We start from the raw sequence: 20,346 nt of genomic DNA on the forward strand, positions 1-20,346 counted from the left end.
ACTAGAATTTCAAGAATACAAATATGAATTTACATAGATTTAACAAATAATAATGGTAACCATTTATAGAAATCTTAGAAAGAAAAATCATTTCTCGTGGGCCGTCCGCTACCAGGAGAACGTCACGGCACAGGGCCGTGGCCACCAGCACAGCACGCCCACCACAAACGACACGGCCGCCCCACGCTCCTCACTTCACACCTTTTAGGTACGTTCACCTCTCCCCGGTGCCCCGACACTCACAAATCCAACGCCCGTTACACGGTAACGGAGCCACACCTGCAAACCTCCCTACACCGGATGGACGTGCACACTCTTCCTACGGGTCCTTCCAGGACTAAATGTAACACCCCCTCCCTCCCCCCCTCCCCCCCCCCCATCCCCCAGGAGGATTTCATCTCTGTAAAGTTGAACTCTATACTTCTCAACTCTCCACGAATGGTGAACTCATGCAACTCGACATCATAGTGCACCTCACGAGCTCCTGAACAAGCAGCGGTCTGATGAGATTGGACTGGTTTGGTTCGGTTCCAGTTACGGAAGAAGATTCTTTCATCGCACGCCTATGTATTTCTTTTCTTACCCTATCATGAATACGCAGGGTATGGAGATCAAAGCTTTATCAGCTGGATATACGAAAGATGAAAACCGTAATATTCACGTGATCCCAAACGGGCATTCAATAAAGCAAAAGATGAGTTCCCCTCAAAAACAAAAACAAAACAAAAAGAAAAAGAACAGAAAAAGTATGACTTCCAAGGGCACCTAGTAAAAGGACAACAATACTAATAAAAAAAAAATTGTATTTACTTAGAAGCATTCAGAATGTCAACAAAACAGCCGCAACTTTCTTTTTCCTTTTTGCAATTACAGAGTGGTATTCAATTAACAGAACGACAATTACTTTTAGGATGCATCAGAGACAACCGAAGATGAGAAATGAACTACATCCCCGAATAGAACTAATTTGTGCTGTGCACCAACAAGAACCTGCTTTAAAACTCCCATGCCAATTTACAACCCCCACACTGTACCAGGCAAGGTTAGTGGCCATTGAAATACCACTGAGGACAGGGCTATCTAAAGACACATTCGGTAGTGTGTTAACTATACAAAAAAAGAGACACTGTACAGTTTAAAAACAAATCTTACACAGCCTTACATTTCTTTTTTTTTTTCTTTAAAAGGAGTGAGTTGTGTACAGGGGGGTTAAATGCTTTATAGACAAGAAAGAAATTGCTCTAAAAGAGACTTATTCATCGTCATCATCATCTTCCTCCTCCTCTTCTTCCTCTTCTTCATCCTCTTCGTCCTCCTCGTCTTCGTCCTCGTCTTCCTCTTCTTCCTTCTTCTTCTTGCTCTTCTCAGCCTTGGCAACTACTTTTTTGCCTGCGTCGACCTTTCCTTTGGCCCGGTACGCAGCGATATCCTTCGGAGGAGAAAAGCAGGAAGAATCTCTTAAAGTTTAACCACTCAAGAGCTCCGAGCAACTTCCAAATGACATTCCTGAAACCGGAGCTCGCGGGGCGCCTGCAGCGGGCAGGGCCAAGAGCTGCAGCTTCGGTTACAACAAGGTGAAGCGAGGCCCACGGCTACGAAAGCAAGGCACTGGGAACTGCTAGCACACAGACCTGTGTGCTGCCACTCACTGCTTAGCGCTGCGGGGGAATCGCTGCTGTCGGGCTGTTAATAAGGGGTCGGGAGAGCTGCTGCCTCGGAGCTGAGAGGCACAGCTGAACCTGTTTCCCTGTAAGGAAATGAAGCAGGGAGACCTCTGAAGGTCCCCCTCCAGCCCTATCTCCTATGTGGGCCAACAAAACGCACACACAAGCACTTACCTGAGGCACACAACGGTCCTTAGCCACCCAAAAAATGACAGGGTGTAGGTATTTGCACTGTTATGCCTCAGCAAAGGGCAACCACACTGACTTCTGCTCAACTGAAGTTTACAAAATAAAAGGTATAGGAACTTTGATTAAAGGGTAGACAGTGCCACCTTCTGCATGCAATAAATTTATTCCAGCGGTTTATAAAGCACAAAATTCAGTTCCTGTTATAGGAAGTCAAAACCGTACGTGGAAGACAAAGACAGAAAAGCAGTCAGACTCCCCAGCCTTAAGCCAAAATCCTAAGAAACCTAACAGAATTGGCCTATGGGACTCTCAAATCTATCAGCTGAAGGCAAACATGAGCGACACGGTGCAGACAGTCCAGTCTTCCACCATCCCCATCCCACCAACGTTACACTGCTGATCTCACACTCTTAAAACTCAGTACTGAATCTGTCAAAGGGACCACATCCACTCAGCAAAAGGCAATCTGTGAATACTGACAACCCTGCACCTTCAAAACCCATTTGTAAACATAAGAAACGAAGATACTGCTACAAAAGTAAAGGTGTCCTGGACTGAAGAGTCATGACTGCGTATCAAGTTTCTTTGGTGTTGTCACTGCTGGTGTAAAAAACACTCAGCATGCTGAGAGCTTGAAGCTGCATCAGAAGGACAGCACAGGAGGATTTTACACCTACAGCTCCTCTTCAGCAGGTGCCTGATGAGCTCTCACAGCACTCCCTTGTTCACTATCGTGCTACAATTCCAAAGAGGTTTTGCTGGCCAGCAGGAGATGCACCCAGCCTAAGGCCACGGCACACACATGGGCACATCCCTGTGTGATGCTGTATGTGACACACAGCAGCTTTCAGTGGGTGCTGACCCACCAGAAAACATCAGCACAGATGCTGGCAGCACGTCCCTTCCCACTTGGTTTCCTCACCTTTAGGATGGGGATCTGCCTCATGAATAAAGAACACACACAGCACTGCTGTGCACGTGCAACCGCTGCTCCCATGATTAGGGCAGGCTTTAGCTTGAATTATTCACTAAATTGTATGATATACTGCTTCATATGTATCATTAACTCTGATAATTACTAGAAAAGAGATGAACGCAATGTAGATAGAGGAAAAAAGACACCTGGCATCTTACAGGTGTCCTGACATCACCCCAAAAATTAACTAATAGCAGCTACGTATCTCTATCATTTTAACAGTCAGCAAAATAATATTCTCTAAAGCAAGAGAAAGGTTTAATTCTTTGCTGGTGTTACTTAATACTACAATCTTAACTCAGATGCTGCTGTGACCTATTGTTTTAATAACAATACAGACACAATGGTATCTATTAAACCATCACTGGTGGCCCTGAATTACAGATGAATGAGAAACATTCACCACAGTTCTGTGTAATAACAGTGTGCGATATGCCCCTCTGCGTGGCACTGTCCTACAAGTGTGACATCTGTCAGCAGGAGACCTGCAACACCAAATATCAGGGCACATGAGAGTGGAAACTGAGCTGTGTTCTCCCCAGAGCACCTCCATGAGTGTCAGCATTACCTTCTCATACTTCTCCTTCAGCTTAGCAGCCTTTTTTTCATAAGGCTGTTTATCATCTGCAGCGGTGTTGTTCCACATCTCTCCCAGTTTCTTTGCGACGTCCCCAATGGACAGGCCAGGATGTTCTCCTTTGATTTTTGGGCGAAACTCAGAGCAAAACAAGAAAAAAGCCGAACTGCAGACACACACGGGGAAGAAAAAAAAAAAGGTATTTTAATTTTAGACTTTAACCTAGTGTAATAAAAAGTTTCTTGACCTTATTTACTTTGGAACATCACCTAAAAGTGAAGCAAAGATTAATTGCAGCAGAAGGTATTAGAACTGCAACTACCTTGAAAAGTTAACACATACTTGTCTCCAATAGCGCTGCACATCTGGTCTCATTTTTGGTAGGACCCCCATAGGAGCCAATTTTATACACCATATGCAGAGTACGCTCTTAAGAGAACGACTGAATGGTAATGGGACAGCAAATGTTGTGTCAGAACTGTTCAAGGCATGAAAACAGCAGTGATTTGCTGTGAGAATTAGGATTTCTGGATGACAGCATCAGCCCCAGTAAAGACCTCCACACATCTTTCAGCATAAATGTGTTGGAAGTGGAGACACACACACACACAATGTATTCCTACAAAGCACTGGTGACTAGCACTAAGTTAATCTGAACTCAGCAGCCTTTATGTTCTGGCTGAAATTTTAACTCCCCAGGCTGGATTTGTGCACGATCATCCCTCTAACTTGTTTTGTGCACAGGGCTCTATGTTCAGATGGACTGCCAACTAAAATTCCTGCTCGAGCCAACAGGTGGTGAGAATGGCTAGAAGTATTTAACCACTGTTTTCCACCAGAATTATCCCTTTTTACAGATGTTGGAAGCATCAGTCGGAGCTGTGTTGTACATTTATGCATCTGCCTTCAGAGGCTGAGATCATTCCAACTTGAAGGGAACCAACCTGAAAACAAAAGCCTAATATTTGTCATTAAGTTTTCAGCCCATCTTAACACCACTGGCCAGGAAAATGAAGTTATCTTGCAATTCTGAAACTCCCCAACTTGGATAAAATGATCGTTTTATAGATTCTCTCCAGTGCAATAGCCCCGAACAATACAGCCTAAGCAGAAAACCACTTACGGAGGCCTCTTCGGTGCATTTGGATCCTTGAACTTCTTTTTTGTTTCCCCCTTGGGTGGTACATAATTTTTCATTTCTTTTTCATAACGAAGCTTGTCAGCCTTTGCCATATCTTCAAACTTCCCTTTCTCCTTAGAAGACATAGTCTGTAAGGCAATTAAAACAACACTAAGATCTGAAAGCACATGCGGGTCCATTCTAAAAATCTCAGCTGGGAGAGCTTAAGGTAAGGCAGGAACAAGACTGTTATTTGCCTCACAAGTCTATTTCCTATGTATCTATAAGCTGAACTTTCACAGAAGTAATTGCCAACTTTGAGTAGCACTTCACGCAAGGCAGCTGCTTAAGGCTTTGGGCTGTCTGTAAGCCATTATTCCTACCTTCCATCGTTCTGAGCACTTTTTTGAGAACTCTGAGAAGTTCACTGAAGCATCTGGATGTTTCTTCTTGTGCTCCTCCCGGCAGGTTTGCACAAAGAAGGCGTACGAAGACATTTTACCTCTCGGCTTCTTAGGATCACCTTTGCCCATTTTTGAGGATTTTCTGCAGCAAGGCAAGAAAGACACCTTTAAAACTTTTCCTTTCTACAAGCCAAGGCAGGAAGCCATGCCTTAGCATGATGAGCAAATGCACTGAATGAGACTTGTCAGAGCAGCGCTCCAAAGCTGTACAATGGGAAGAAGTTTCTCTTCAGGACTATCTACTGAGGGTTTGTACCAGTGAGGCAACTTGGCAAATATGACCAATCTCAAAATGCGCAGTTCTGGCCTCTGACAAACAAATACACCCCTTGCAAGCAGCCTGTAGTAAACGCTAGCGTCAGGGTAATGGGGACCGTGCTCCTGCTGATAGTTTATCAACCACTGGCATTCAGAGGAATGCCTTAGACTTAGAAGGGAGAGGGAAAAAGTATGAGAGCGTCCCGTCCTCTGGGTTACTACATCCTTCCTTCACACTGCCGCTGCCCTGTGCACCTTGGGGGCTTATTTGTGCGAGACAGGCGTTGTTTCACTGCGCCGCGCGTTACTGCTTTCCCATAGGCTCACACCCAGAAACACAGGCACGAAGCACACACCGCTGTCACCGAGGAAGGGACGTGAGTGAGGAGCGTGACACTTCCAGCAGCAGGGCCGGAGGGCACGAGAAACCTCGGGTGTGGGGAGTGCTTCTCCAGCGCGGCCTGCAGAAAGCTCACCAGCACGAACGGGCAAACCAAACCAAACCAAGCCACGCCAAGCCAAACCAAACCATAGCCACCCCACCGCGGGCCGCCCGTCCTGCCATGGAAGCGGCCGCGCTTCCTAACGCTGTGGCGGACAGACAGAAACAGACCGCCGTTGTGCGACTGCACACGTCCGGTGTGAAGTTCCTATCGCTAAACAAGAGGGCCGCGGCGCTCGGGCCCGGGCCGCGTTTAAAAGGCGCCTTCCCGCCATTTTGGCGGGGCCCGAGGGGCGTCCTCGGAGCGCGGCCGGGGCGGGGGGGGGGGGGGGGCGGGGAGAGGGCGCACAAAAAGAGATCCATTGCTTCCATTTTGTGCCGGGCGCCGCCGCGATGCGCACCCGCCCCCCCCCCACATACACACACGCGGGCCCTGCGCTATGGCCGCGGGAGCCCCGCGGAGCAGCGGCGGGGCCGGGCGGGAGGAGGAGGCGCGGAATGGCCGCTCCGCCGCCGCGCGCACAGAACATGGCTCCTTCCTCCCTTCCTTCCCTTTGTGTGAGCGCGCCCGTACCCTGGCGCACACGCTCAGCCATTGCAGCCGGGGGAAGACGAGCGCGGGGGGGGAAGGGGGGGAGGGAGGCGGATGGGTGCGGGAGGGGGAGGAGAAGGGGGGGGGGGGGGGGGGCGAGAGGCCGGCTGGCTTCCAGCTCCCGAGCCCCGGCAGAGCGAGCAGAGCCCCGCGGAGGACCCCCGCGGTCAGAGGGCCGAGTTTAAACCCCCCCGGGCCGCGGCTCCTCCCGGCGGGGCGAGCGGCGGCGGATGGAAAAAAAAAGTTCCCCCGAAGTGCGCCCCCGCCCGCCCGAGCTCCTCGCTGCTCCGCCGCCGCTCGCCTTGTTTTCTCGCTCGCGGCCGCCGTCAGCCATGTTACAGCCAGGCGGCTCCGGGGCGAGCTGCTCGCGGCCCGGCTGACGGCGCGGCACGGCACGGCACCCGCCTGCCCGCAGCAGCGATGGCTCCGGCGCGGCGCCTTAAGCCGCTTACGGCGGGCACGGCTCAGCACGGCACGGCGCGGCTTGGCGCAGCCCGCCCGCTCTCAGCCCGTGTCGTTCCGGCCCCCCGCCCGTTCTCCCCGCCGCCCCCGCCCCGGTCGAGGCTCGGCCGCCGGGAAGGGTCCCCCGGGCGCAGCCCCTCGCCTTTGTGTGCCGGCTCTCCCGGCCGCCGCTGCCCCGCGGCTCTGCGGCCCCTCGGCCGGGCGGCGGCGGCTGCGTGCCCGGCTGCGAGCGCGCCCGGCCGGCCCGGCGGCCCTCGGCGCTTACTCACCCGCGTCTGAGTCGGCACGCAGCCCTCGCTCGGCCCCCAGCCCCAGAGACGCCCGCCCGGCCGCTCGCCCCGGCCCCAGCGCTGCCTGGGTCCCTGTGTAGCCCAATGCACCGCAATGGCTGTGAGAGCGGGATCGATACGCAGCCTCCTCACACTCTCGGCGCTGGTAACATTACTCTCAACGCAGCCCCGTGCCCATTGGCTGCCGCCAAGCCAGCCGCCAAGCCGATTGGCCCGGGCGCTTCCATTGTCCTGACCAGAGAGCTCCGCCGATTGGGCGCGGCGCGGGACACGTCACTGAGGATTGAAAGGGCGCGCAAATATAAAAGTGAGTGGAGGGAGCCGGGCGGCGGCGGGATGTGCAGTTCTGAGGCGGCTGCTCGGCGCCAAGCCGCCGATCGGCAGCGCCGCGTTCTGCCGCCCGCCGCCACCGCCGGCCCCGCGCCCTCGGGACCGCCCCGCGGCCGCTCCGGGGGACCCCCGCACGCGGCCCCCGGGGGAGCGCGGAGCGGGACGCGGCCCCGCAGCAGGAGCACCTGCTGGCATCATTGCACGGCGCGAAACGCCCCGCGGCGGGAGCGGAGACCTTTCCCTAGCGCCGTGAGCAGTCCTGGCCGCAGTAACGGAACGAAATGAGCTGCACCGCCGAGGCCACGCTTCTTACCTCGCCGCCGCTGCTGCTGCTGCAGCCGGCAGCACAAGTTCAGCAGCACTGCTCCAGGGTCCACGCAGCCCTGTGAGTTTTGCAGCGTTCTGAATGCGAAAATACGACCGAGCCTTGCATCCCAGAGCCAACGCCTTGCACAGTTTGATGAACGGAAGGCCTTCAGAGAACGCTCAATTAACTGCTGCACATCAGCGTGACCAGTAACAAAGTTTAGGTATTAAACCGTATTAACCTGTGACAAAATAAACTAATTGATAAAGCCATTACCTCGTCCTCGGTCAGACTGCGACTAATGGCACTTGCTAGCAGGAATTAGGCACGGTGAAAGGGGACTCCTCTGAGGACGTATCTGAAGTTCCCAACAAAACCAACTCCTCAAATCCAAGAGTGACAGTGCAGTGCAAGCTTATCCGTTAGCACGCACTGCTTAATTCTTAGTGAGAGGGAGGCTTGGAGAAGAGCAGCCCGCTACTGTTAGGTTTCTGCAAATGGAAAGTGTACAAATACTGAGAAACTTTTAAAAAGCCCCAAACCCACATCTTAAAGTCATAATCGTAGTGGTTACCAGTGCAGCCAGGTCTGAAATCAACAAACTGGCATCCTCTGCTTCCTCTATTTCTGGATACAAATGTGATTAAAAAGGTTCCAACTCTGCTGCTATGAGCTCACTGCAGACACTTTTGTACTGGGATGGCTCAATTCTCTACTTGTTTGCATCTGCCAGGTGGACTGAAGCATTTTCATAGAATCATTTAGGTTGGGAAGATCATTCAGTCCAACTGCCCACCACCAGTATTGCCCACCGACCATGTCTCTCAGTGCCATATACCCACACTGCTTGAACACCTCCAGGGATGGTGACTCCACCACCTCCCTGAGCAGCCCGTTCACAGCCTCGCCACTCTTCCTGATAACTTTTTCCTAATATCCGACCTGAATGTAATTGTATCAGTAGAAGAACCTCGTTACAATTTACCTGAAGGGTCACCTGGCACAGCGGTCTCAAAGAATTAAGTCACACAAGAGGCTGTGGGAGGCTGACTTGGTTTTTCTACACACTTACAGTTTGATGATCCTCGGACAAACCTTAGTGCTCACTCTTCTTTAAGTGGGACACCGCAATAAACAACAAACTCCTAAAGTGAGCAGATCCCATAAGTGAGGCCTCAGATGCTGCTCTGTTAGGAGTTACTGGATCGGATGGAGTATAGCAACACTCTAAGCTTTGATCCACAGTGCTACACACCAGTTACTGGTCTCAGCATCACAATGACCTTTGCATTATATTAGATAACATGAAACTACAACTGCAGTTGTTTTCTCCACCATCTTACTTCTTTCAATATACTTTTACACACAGTGCTATTAAGTCCCACGGAAGCAATATAATGGCTCTGTGGAGGCCAAAATAGGTTCTTGTTTCGGAGGCTGGCAACACATGACATAAAATGCAGTAAGCTAAAGCTGTTCAGCCTCATACGATGTAAGCCATCTCCCAGTAAGCATTTGAACACATAGCAGGGCAACTTCATTGTCCAAGAAATACACACCAGGGCTTCTTCTAAGTGCTACCCAAACTTCTTACGCTTTTCCTCTGATAATTCTTCCACCCAAGAAAACTCAGATCTCTCCTCAGAGTCTTCCTAAGCAGGCGGGCCATCCGTGGCTGGGGAACAGGCTCCGCAGATGGCACACGCTTTTACGTGTCTTCTGACAGAACCTTTTAATTATTTTTCACCTTATCTCCTTAGTTAATCAGGAGTCCACAAACTTCTGTTCTGGAACCTGTGCCCGAGTCAGGTGATTCTGATTATTGCATCGCAGCTTCTTTCCTTCTGCAGCTGATGCTTCTTCTAGTGCACTGCTGGTGAGAAGGCAACAAGTTCCAAATCTTCTATCACAGTTATCAACTGTTTGTCAAGGAAGGGTGGTGCTTTATGGAAGTCAAAGATCCTTCCAAACAATTACCCTAATTCAAAAACTCGTTTGCAAATAAATGCTGATGGGCACATGAAGATAGCAGTCCTGATATCTGAAATCACATGTAAACACATCATCAGCAAGGAACACTCATGATTTTGTGTCCAAGGTTGTTTTCATTTTTGGCTAGTTTTTGTCTTTAAGCATAAAACTTTACACACAATACAGTGCAAAGAACTGTAAAAAGCGTAAACATTTACTTGGTCTGCTGTGCAATTGCTGCTAACTTTGCACATCCTGAACTTCTTTAAGGTTTCTTCTGTGCAAACATGACCTGCAGGGAAGGAATTAGAAGCATTTATTCTCAGCTGTTGTCTAAAACCAACAATATTTTACAGAGGTGAGCAATGAGGGGATTCTGCTAATGTGACGTGTTCCAATAAAGGTTTTTCTTCATCTCCACTATTCATATCCCAAGGCCTGTGCATGTTTCTGTATTCCAGTGGGCTTCTTCTGCTGCCCTTGACTATAGAAATATGAAGAATTTACTCATCAACTGCACTCCAGGTTTAAAAAAACAAAAAAAAACAAAAAAACCAGAAGTAGAACAAGTTTCTTCTCTTGTCCATGCTGTGCTGCTCCTCTTCCAGTACTTTATGAAGCACTCTTATGCCAACTCTTTTTAAATCAAAACCTGTTCTAAATTACATTCTACATAACAGATCACTTGGATAGCACGAGCCATCTCAGACTTCACGCAGAGAGGCCTTCACGTTCTAACATCACAACACAAACTCTCTGGAAAAAAAAGTAAGTCGCTGCACAGGAAGTTTCAAAATCCTTATTTAGTAATTTGGATGTTTTGCAAACTAGGGTGTACTTCAGGAAAAGTCACATGGATTGGAATAAGACCATGTTTTTATATTATATATCAATTTTCAAGTATTTTATTTCTTCACAATATCCCTTGTAGCTAGTTACTCGACAGCTAGTAGAAATATTTGCAAGGAGCCTACTGGTTCAACTGCTTCTCCATGCAAGGCAGGCTGAACTTGGATGGAAATATCAGCTATATACTCTTCACTGTTTTTCAAAACATCCTTTTTTTTTCCCTTTTCTTTAGAGTTAAGAGTGAGAATCGAGAGAAAGTCTTCTCCAAAAGCAGAATTATTCTTCCAAAGTGTGTTTCTAATTAATAACAGAAAAGTTCCTATCAAATGAAGGTGAAACAGATCTTTTATTTAGAGATACGCTCCCACTAAAAAATATCGTCCATGCAGATCATAACTTAAGACTTCTATCAAAGCCAAGCAATGATAAAGAATCCCAAGGAAAGGAACAGAGACCACAGAGACCTTGTGATTAACAGTAATCAAGAGACAGGTGCAGAGTGGGTATCTGCTTCCTCCCCAGCTCCCCACATGATTCTGTGAGACACTCTGATGAGACTCTTCCCAACAGAATGTTCAAGGAAGTCAAACTATGGAACAGGCCAGGCCTGAGAAAACTGCCCATCTGAGCTCTGTGGTTGGTGACAGAGGTGAGAAAAGGAACTTGCATCATCACCACGAGACAAAGGAACAGCACAGGATGGGGCAGCACGCTTCTCATGAGGTAAGAAGGTTACTGTGCTATGTCACCAGCTTCTCTGAGTTTTTGCATTCTGTGAGGAGCACTACCCCCCTACTGTGTTTCTGGCTCGAAGGCAAATGGATGCTTTGACAATAAGCAGATTCAGAATAATCAGTGGAACTTCTTGGATTGACAAAATGGAAGATTTTGTCTCTCTGTCCTTCCCACTAAGTAAGCAGATTCCACTTTCTTCAGCGTATATTACATTTACAATGGCATGACGACAACTAACGTGTTAGACAGATCCAAAGCCACAACTAGGCTATTTTTAATGAGATCTCAAAGCCTTTCTTGACAAAAATGCTACGTTATCAGCTCAAAATCAGAGCAGAACCTCTGCAAAGACAGGGCACTGAGCCACATGTACTTAACAATAGAGCTGCTGGGGTTTTAGACTCATTTTAGAGCACTTCTGGTCACACAGGAGAACTGGTTGTTAAGAATATGCTCAGAAAAAAGTACTACTCATATTTACCCTCTTCCTGAGGCTGCAGTGCCAGCTCCTATGCAACCTGTCTGAACATAATTCTCAGCTGCCTATTAAATGCAGACTTTATAACCATACTTTTTTTTTTTCTCCAGTGACTTATTTTAAATCTTCAAGAGAAACTTATTCCTTTAGCATTACTTCTGGAAGAGATTTCCATTCAAAGAAACGAGCCAATAGCATGTCTGTAAGTAGTAGTAATGCACGGAATGTGCTTCGATTTACCTTTCTGGCTGGATTTGTTCAGATTGCACAAAGTAATCTGCCTATGTTGCTGACTCTATTTTATTAGTGAGCATTATCTAGAGAACAGGGTTTCAGAAGGCCTTGTGTCCTTTCAACGTGGGTGAGTGGCTGGCTATTCTAGATGTGTGAGTAAGTGGTAACTGAGGAGAAGCAGCAGCCAAACAAAGTAACCTCAAAAGACGAAAGGAAAATGGTCTGGGAGAAGCAGCCAGGAAGCAGGGATGGGACTGGTACTGCTGCAGTGACTTCCCTAGCAGGCTTCATTTGAGGAAACAGCTGATTTTTGTTGACATGTGAGCCCTGCAGACAATGCCATCATTCCTAAAGCCGATCTTAAATCAGGGTCACTACTTACACAGCGTTCTCATCCATAGAATGGATAACATTTAAGCTCTGTAAGCTGTTTGAGGAATTAACAGATGCCAAGTATTTAAGAAAATATATTTCATAGCACAGCTCTATGCCTGCACTGTTCGCCTCACGGAGTAGGCAAAATGGATGAAGATTAGTTATAGACTTTTCTTCTGATAATTGTTATGCCACAGTGAAAAAACACATAGATAGCAATCATTTCACAATGACAATAACAGGAATTATAATGTGAATCCTTTAGCATCTTACTCCTTATGTATAAGCATTCAACTTCTTCAAGCACTTCTCTATGAAGCTTGCAGAGCAGTTTCAGATAGGTGGGGAACTGTATACAGCTCCTGCAGCAAAAGGAGTTCAAGAAATGTTCTTCCAGGACTGCACTATGTCTGAAATTGCTGACATGTTAAGATGTTTGCTTTTCTGAGAGCACAACATGCAATGCAACATCCACTTCTCTCTTCAACTCTCTGGAACCATTATATCAAATGTTCAGTTCCTTTCCAAAATCTCCAGGCCATTCGTGTGATTGCATACTCAAGTACGCAGACAAGGTAAAAGTTATCAGCTGCAGTGTTTGCTTCTGCTGAACCTAAGATGCTGCTGTCCACCATTACAGTCTCCTCTAAAGGTATCAGTACTCAGTCACCCTCAGTCCTGTTAAGAGGCACAGAAGCCTCTGATGCTGCCACTGCCACGGCACATCTACACCAGAACAGGTAGAATTCAACCAAGCCTATGGTGATGAAAAATAGTGGAAACCTCTTTCCTTCCTGTTTCATCTAGTCCAGAACACTCAAAAAGATACGTACCATTGCATCTGGGAATCTTTCAGACACCCTCAATACTACAAGCTAAATTGGAAAGGCTCCTTGAACCAGGGATAGCACTGGGACAGAGGTACTATTATCTCTTGTGTATGTTTTCTTAAAATGCACAACAAGCAAATGTAACTCTGACCTGTACTCTGGTCCTTTATACAGAACTCTATCCAGTATCTAAAACACAGGCTAAATCATCTATTCCTGAATATGCAGCAGGCACCTTAACACCAGCGCAGGCCCTGGGATCAGAAATCCTAGCAGTATTATCTGCCACAAGGCAGGAGAATAACGTGAATTTATGGGATGCTGATATCCAAATAAGACATGCAGTACATACAGGATCCAGCAATGTATATACACACACTGTGTACAAGTGGTTACAGGAACTGCCAGGGGAAACAAATATTAGCTTACAGCTTTAAAAAAAGGAAATTGCATAGTTTGGCAGGACAGTCTTGACCTTTGGCTGAATACAGCCAAATATATATGATTGTCACTGAGAAGTATCCATCTCTCCCTTGACAACACAATGCTCAAAAATGCAGTTTCTCATCTGTACAGAGAACTTTCCACGCCTCCAGCAACTTGCTACCTTCCTAATGAGGTATGGTGCTCAAGAGAGATTACAAGTACTACAAAATATCAAAAGAAGTCCTTACAGACAGAAAACCCTGGTGTTTGGTTACTGTTTTACTGGTGCTCTAAGGATTTAGAGTGACCAAACACCTATGGCACGCTCTGTTATATGGTGCATTACAGCTCTGCAGCACTACTCATTTTAGCATTTACTGAGTGAACATAAGCAAGCAGTCACGGATTACTAAAATCTTTCCTGGACTAACACTCACGAGTAGCACCTTTCTCTGGATACAACTACTAGGAGCATTAGGACAGTAAACTGTAGGTTCCACTTTGGGAATAACACTTCCTAAACTTTTTTTTCTTCCCGCAACTTTTCTCAAGTTGAGACTGTTTTAATAGAGAAAGGTGTATTTAAATGTGACAAAACTTACAGAATGAAAAAAGTACCACACAGATTCTCCTACTCACATGATAAGATTTTTGGAACAAAGTCTTTCAGGAGGTGTAACCATCCACCAACCTGGGCTGCTATACGCATTGTGGAGACTGTGCTGGATGCAGCCGAAAGACCCCTCCAAGCCCCACACAGCACCAGGGCTCAGCAGGGGACAACTTCTGCTCCAAGTTGTCTTGTGCTGCCAAAAGCCTTAGCATTGATTTTTTGGTGAACACAGAATTGTAGCATCTATTTAGATTACTACTTTCCTAGACCATTTGTCTTTCTACTCCTACTCATCTTTAATCCCTTTTCAGGAGTTCTACGGGCTTTTAAGTCTTCTGCATTATTAATATTTTCATTATTTACTGTGTTTCCACAAATTTTAGTTTCCTTGAAACAAATAAAATCCTTTATTAAATACACCTCAAATTTCACTGAGCGAATGCTGCCACAAATGAGAGGAACGCTCTTCTAGAAGTCAAAAAAAAAAAAAAAGCAAGACAGTTCTAAGACAAGATCAACACGGTGACCTCAAATTTGTGTGAGACACAACAGAGACAAACTTGCATTAAACTGCTCTACAGCACCATTTCAACATTCTTTGGTTCAACTTCATGCAAATCCAATGGTTTTCATGAGCGATAAGTGAGGATCTGGCAGCGTGGGTTCTCCCAGACACTGATACGTATACAAGGAAGGTCAAGGTGCTTTGACCACACAGGTATTAGACTAGGCTCCTTTAAGATAAATTTAACTCAACATTTTACTGAAGTATGAATAAAAATAAAAAAAGAAGAGCAATAGTAAAATGTTCGAGAACTTCTTTGAAGCTGAGGATTTTAATTGTTTGAAGTTTTATATGGCATAGTGGTGATTGCTTTTATAACAAAATTCTTGATGCTATCTTATTTCTTCTATTACAGCATAACATTTAGATTCATAGATTCATAGATACATTTGGTTGGAAGGGACCTACAACCATCCTCCTATCACCATCCCTACTCACTAAGCTACTAAATCATGTAACTGTTCCAGGGTTTCCAAATATAAGCACGTGACTACTCACAGAACTAAATGGGTGTAAGGGATACATATATTCACATCCGCTCATTTATTTCCAGTAGCCCAGGCAGTCTGTTACTCACAAAAGGTCTGCATTTGATCCTACAAAATTTTGAGAAAAAAAAACAACAAAAAACATGTTATCACGTTATCCACAGTACTTAAGGTTTGAGCTGTTATCCTTTTTTAAGATGTTTTTACTTTTCTTTATCTCCTTAAAATCCTCACCACAAACACTTTTGCAGCCTCTTTCGCACACTCTCTGAATCAACAGACCTCATGAAGTTTATGAAGCATTTCTATTTTTAATAAAACAATCCATCCTCTTCTGTTCAATAATGATACAACCAGATGTGCTGAAGTCATTAAAAGGGTATTTTCCTTGACCTTGAAAAATCATAGATTTCTGACCATACCAAATAGGAATAACTAGTGCAGTAACTGCTTCTATGTGACTACTGACCAGTAAAATACAATTTTATGTCTCTTCTTTTTAATAAAAAAATTAGAGCAGGAATGGAAAAGAGACACAAAAAAATAATCCAGAGATACGGAAAAAAAAATAATGAAAACCATACAAATGCTTTGCTTTAAGGAAAAAAAAAGTTTGAAAAATAATCTGATTACAGTGTAAAAGCACCTTCCTGGGGAGAAAATAGTGAGTGCTAAAGAGCTCTTTAATCTATCAGAGAAAGGCATAACAAGAATCAATGACTGGAAGCTGAAGGCAAACAAATGCAAATGGAAATAAGGTATGAAACGTTTTGCAGCAGGCGTGATTACCACTTGTATTATCCCAGTACCTGGTAGCTAAGTCATGGATCAGGGCTCCTTCACACTGGGTGCTTAAAAAAAAAAAAGAGAAAAAAAGAGAAAAGAAATCTAGAAAAGGAAAACAACCCCTGCCCATGAGATGAACTAACGTAATAAAATCAATCACAATATTATCCAATAGGATAGATAACGTTTTCAGAGCATGGTTTGAAGATACAATGTGCCAGGCCGAGATACCAGCTTAAGGTGTTCTGCCTTGCCAACTGATTTCCCACAACTTCACTACAGCAGAGAGAAAAAAATGATTCATTAAAAAGAGGTGTTAAAAGCAGGCCTTCCATTTTACCTTTACAACAAAATGCCAGTGGAACTGAGATAATTTTGCAAGTGTTCTGATTTTTAATGAATTTCAATGAATACCTTGACCAAAGTTTTCCTACCTATGTATCTCAGTATCAACTACAGTGCTGTTTACAGGACATTTGAATTTGCTGCTTTGCTTGTGGATTAAAGATTTATAAACCAGAGAAAAATATGCAAAAGCAAAGCATGAGGTTGCTTCATTCTGCTCACAGATAACCACTAGCCCAGTCATCAAATCTTTATGGATAAGGCAGAATATCAACTAAAATTAAAACCTTGCTCATGGCCCAGAAAAAAAATCACGCGCACACACACACACAAAATCAACCTTATCATCCTTATCAATTGTAGCCTAAAAGAAAAAGAGATTAACTTGTGTTTTCTGATACCACTTCTCTGCCAGCAGGGCCTACACACCAGCTGGGGTCGTTTACAAACACAGGAGGCCACTGTTGTTTGACTGGTTAGATTAAAGGGGAAAGCTGAGAGCAATACTTTTTCTATTATAAAAGTTATTTTCCACATATTTTTGAGATCAAGAATCACATGGATTGCCCTGAAACTCATCAGGGAGAAAACTGGGAAATTTGAGCAGTTCCTTCTCTTATTTTCTGTCAAAAGTAGCAGAAAACACCTTAGATTTCCACATATATATTTATATTTTAAATTGATGCTATTAGTAGTTTACAGCAACACACCAAACACTCCCAACATATACTGCACCATGAAGCCCCTAACGAGCTCATTTCTTGGGTTGGGAATGCTGAAGAGCAAACAAAAGCAAAGGGAAGCTCTCCACAGACAGCAGTCCCTAAGACTCACAGGCAAAGGTGTTTACTACCTGCAACTCTTTCTTCCCTTCCTCCCTGGCAGATCAGCCTCCTCCTCCTCCTCCTGGTTGATGCTCTGAATTTCACCGAGCTGAATATTCATGTTCAAATCCCAGACAGAGAAACAGTTACGACTATAAATAAAAGCATTCATTTTTTTCTCCTTCCTTTTTGAAAACATTCTTATGCAGCTCATTATAGCTGTAATTCGAAATAGCATTTCATGACAAAGTTCAAATACTTAATAGCTTTAATATTTGCCCTCATCTGCTCTGTTCAAGTTTTCCACAGGACCGTGGCTGCCCTGTGTGTGCAGGACACACGCTGCTCAGGAAATGAATCAGGGTTGTGCATCAAATTAGATTATTTATAGGTTCCTATATGTGTTTGCTCTACAACTTGTGCAGAGAAGACAGACAACTGCAGGAAGAGAGCAGCGGGTGTGTGGTTAAGGCAGTTGAATGCCACACAGGAACATTCAGTTCTCTCTGCCATAGGCTTCTGCAAAGAAGGAGCAACTCAGACCAAGCACCTTGGCTGACGGCCACCAACACCACGTTCCTCATTTTCTGAGAGTCCAAACTGAAACACCTTAGGCTTTGTATGTGGAAATAGGAAGGAATAGACTAGAATGGCAACTTTGGCGTTTGTGGAAGAAATGGAGCTGGAGGCATGAGGTTAAAGGGCAGGAGGACTCCAGTGATAACCCTCACTTTACTACTGATTGAATGGTTGTATTCTCCTTCATAAAGCAAGACAACAGTGCTTTTCTATTGATCTGGGAATATGCAAAACATTAAAGTTCTTAGACATAATTTTAATATGTCTACAAAAATAATTAAAGAGGAGGTATTCCTGATTCTCTATATACAGAGACAGAATTGGATATTTTCATCCACTAATTTTCCTACGTTGTTATACATCTGCTTTAAAAAGTCTATATGATATAAATACTAACGTGGGTAGAGACAGAGCATATCCATTTTAACCCCTCCAACTCCATTTGTGAAGTCCTTTCTAGTTTGTTCTGGGGCTATCTAAGTATCCTTAGTACTCAATGAGACTGACACAGTCATACGGACTAGGACAGGAACAGCAACCCATGTAGTTAGAAGACATTATCCAGTTCACATAAATAAATAAGTTTTCGCTCTCAACATTAGAGTATGACAAGTAACTGCATTCACAAAAATAGAAAAGCAACAGGACAGCTAGTAAAAGTTACTGCCTTTTCCTGCTTATTTTATTGGTCTGCATCACAGTGTATCATCATACTGAAAGCTTTTAGCAGTAGTAAGCTACTAAGAAAATAGCACATTGCAAAGTAAAATGAATGTATTTTACACCCAAAGAACAAAAAACAAATCTACCAACATCTTTAAATTGCCCTGAAGCAGTTAACTTCAGAATCTAAGCTCAAAGAAACACAGCTACTGAAAACACAGGTGATTATCTCCTCTATTTTAAGCAGGGATCCATTACATGTAAAAATGTAACACTAATCAGATCAATTAGCAGTTTTTGGTACATAACACAACAGAATATTGTAACCATGTCTGACAGTATCCAAATAATACTGTATATGAATGGTACTAAAGTAGATGTGCGTAAGTCTCAAAGACAATACCACTTTAAAGGCCAATTATAATGAATTAGAAGCAAGTAGACATGGAAATGAAACAAAAATTTACATTCAGGCCTAAAGTCAGTTCTTCAGAGCAGAAAGTTCCATGTTGCATTAACACAAGCAGGCCCCGTGGCTCTCAAGGCCCATTTGACCAGTGGCAGAATTAGGGCCTAAAAACACAAAAAAGAAAAAGGATGAATCAGGTGTCATGGCCCACAGCTATAATCAAAGAGACACCAAACTAGTCCAGGAATCTAATACACAATTTACATTTTTGCCACAACACGCTGCATTCAGCTACAGAACGTACACCAGGAGGTTTATATAGCATTACCTGAGAGCAGTTAATTTCCCTTCAGGCAAATATGAGTACTTGCAGTGCGTGTGCTCACCTCCTGTGTGCTGCTGATATTTTTATTAATATATAATTTATTTTATTATTTTAAATAAATGACTGTGCCATACAATCAATAACGGGGATATTTTTATATTAATCATCAACACCTCATTTCTAGGCATGCAGATTTTTAGCCCCTTAGTAATGTGGTGGCAAAAACCAAAATGAGGTAATCTTACCGTATTTTAAAACACCGTAAAACTGACAGAAAGTAATATTACTGCTATAAAAACACTCACTTTTGTGCCCATCTGAAGGCTGTGAGAAGTTCTAGCTTGGCAGTGAGTTAGATGAAGTCACTTTTCGTTCTGCCTAACGTACTAATAATAGCTTACATATAATATAATAATAGCATACGTCTAGTAGAGTATACAACTGACAATGAGAAAAGGTACTATCTCAGAAAAATACCTACTCTGTCATGTTTTCTCACACAAACATAATAGGAATAAGTAACAGCAGCAGTAAAGACACCATAGAAGTATCAGTTTTAGGATGGAACACCAGCACAGAACCATGGTCTATATTCTTGAATACCACATTGTCCTGAATTCAGTAACAGCACTCATCATCCAGCAGACAGGGAAAAGGTTCATGCATCCTCTCTACCTGTGACCATCTCATATGTGTCTGACAGCTCAAGTGGGTGTTGTGGTCTTTAGTCTGATTTGCACATTAATCAAGCCCATCAATATAATCATACCTTCACTGTTACCAACTCTATCTGATAGCCAGATTGACAGTATGGTTGTCCAGGAATATAATACTATTCTTTCCTTTAGTATAATAGAGTTATGCCTATAGAGATCTGCATGTAACTAGGCAAATTCAACATAAACATACCTTCTGTCCAAATAAAACATTCAGGAGAATCAGCTACTTCTGGTTATTTCTACATCTCCTAACAAGCTTAAGACAGAGCAAGACCCTCTCTATGAAATAAATTACAAAGTAAAAAAAATAAATAAATTCCAAGGTACATGAAGGTATAGAACTGAAATCAATTGAAAGAGGTGTTGATTTGTCTGTATCAGTGATGGAGAGATAAGGACTCATTCTTCCTATTAGGAAAAAATCTAAAAAAAAATACATTCACTACACATGTCAACATTAC

General features: G+C 44.5%; 1 protein-coding gene and 1 long non-coding RNA gene across 5 annotated transcripts in view; both read right to left on the bottom strand.

The window, feature by feature from the left end:
• Nucleotides 1-847: 847 nt before the first annotated feature.
• On the bottom strand, nt 848-7,179 carry HMGB1 (high mobility group box 1). Its single transcript, XM_065730187.1, has 5 exons — nt 7,014-7,179; nt 4,910-5,072; nt 4,530-4,675; nt 3,398-3,572; nt 848-1,429 (listed from the first exon to the last, which is right to left on the bottom strand). The coding sequence occupies exons 2-5, from the start codon at nt 5,057-5,059 to the stop codon at nt 1,253-1,255; spliced, it is 648 nt and encodes a 215-aa protein (XP_065586259.1). The 5' UTR covers nt 5,060-5,072; nt 7,014-7,179; the 3' UTR covers nt 848-1,252.
• A 589-nt stretch (nt 7,180-7,768) lies between these two features.
• LOC136044726 (uncharacterized) overlaps nt 7,769-20,346 on the bottom strand; it is a 29,023-nt gene continuing 16,445 nt past the window's right edge. For 3 of the 4 annotated variants that reach the window (XR_010621845.1, XR_010621844.1, XR_010621846.1), the window contains 2 exons: nt 15,246-15,343; nt 8,961-9,934 (listed from right to left, as the gene is read on the bottom strand). This is a non-coding gene — a long non-coding RNA (uncharacterized LOC136044726). Of the gene's footprint in view, nt 8,163-8,960; nt 9,935-15,245; nt 15,344-20,346 lie in introns of those variants that run through there. The other variant, XR_010621847.1, reaches the window with a different exon arrangement.

Source organism: Cyrtonyx montezumae, unplaced genomic scaffold (genome assembly GCF_038088225.1).
Source record: "Cyrtonyx montezumae isolate F1298 unplaced genomic scaffold, pur_monq_1.0 scaffold_12, whole genome shotgun sequence".
Lineage (NCBI taxonomy): Eukaryota > Metazoa > Chordata > Aves > Galliformes > Odontophoridae > Cyrtonyx > Cyrtonyx montezumae.

Bases quoted from the DNA above. Each gene is read 5' to 3' on its own strand.
- HMGB1 (XM_065730187.1), bottom strand. From the start codon at position 5,059: ATGGGCAAAGGTGATCCTAAGAAGCCGAGAGGTAAAATGTCTTCGTAC. The intron at 4,676-4,909 runs GTAGGAATAATG...ATTGCCTTACAG, and splicing joins AGTGCTCAGAACGATGGAAG to ACTATGTCTTCTAAGGAGAA. The intron at 1,430-3,397 runs GTAATGCTGACA...TCTCCTCCGAAG, and splicing joins TGAAGGAGAAGTATGAGAAG to GATATCGCTGCGTACCGGGC.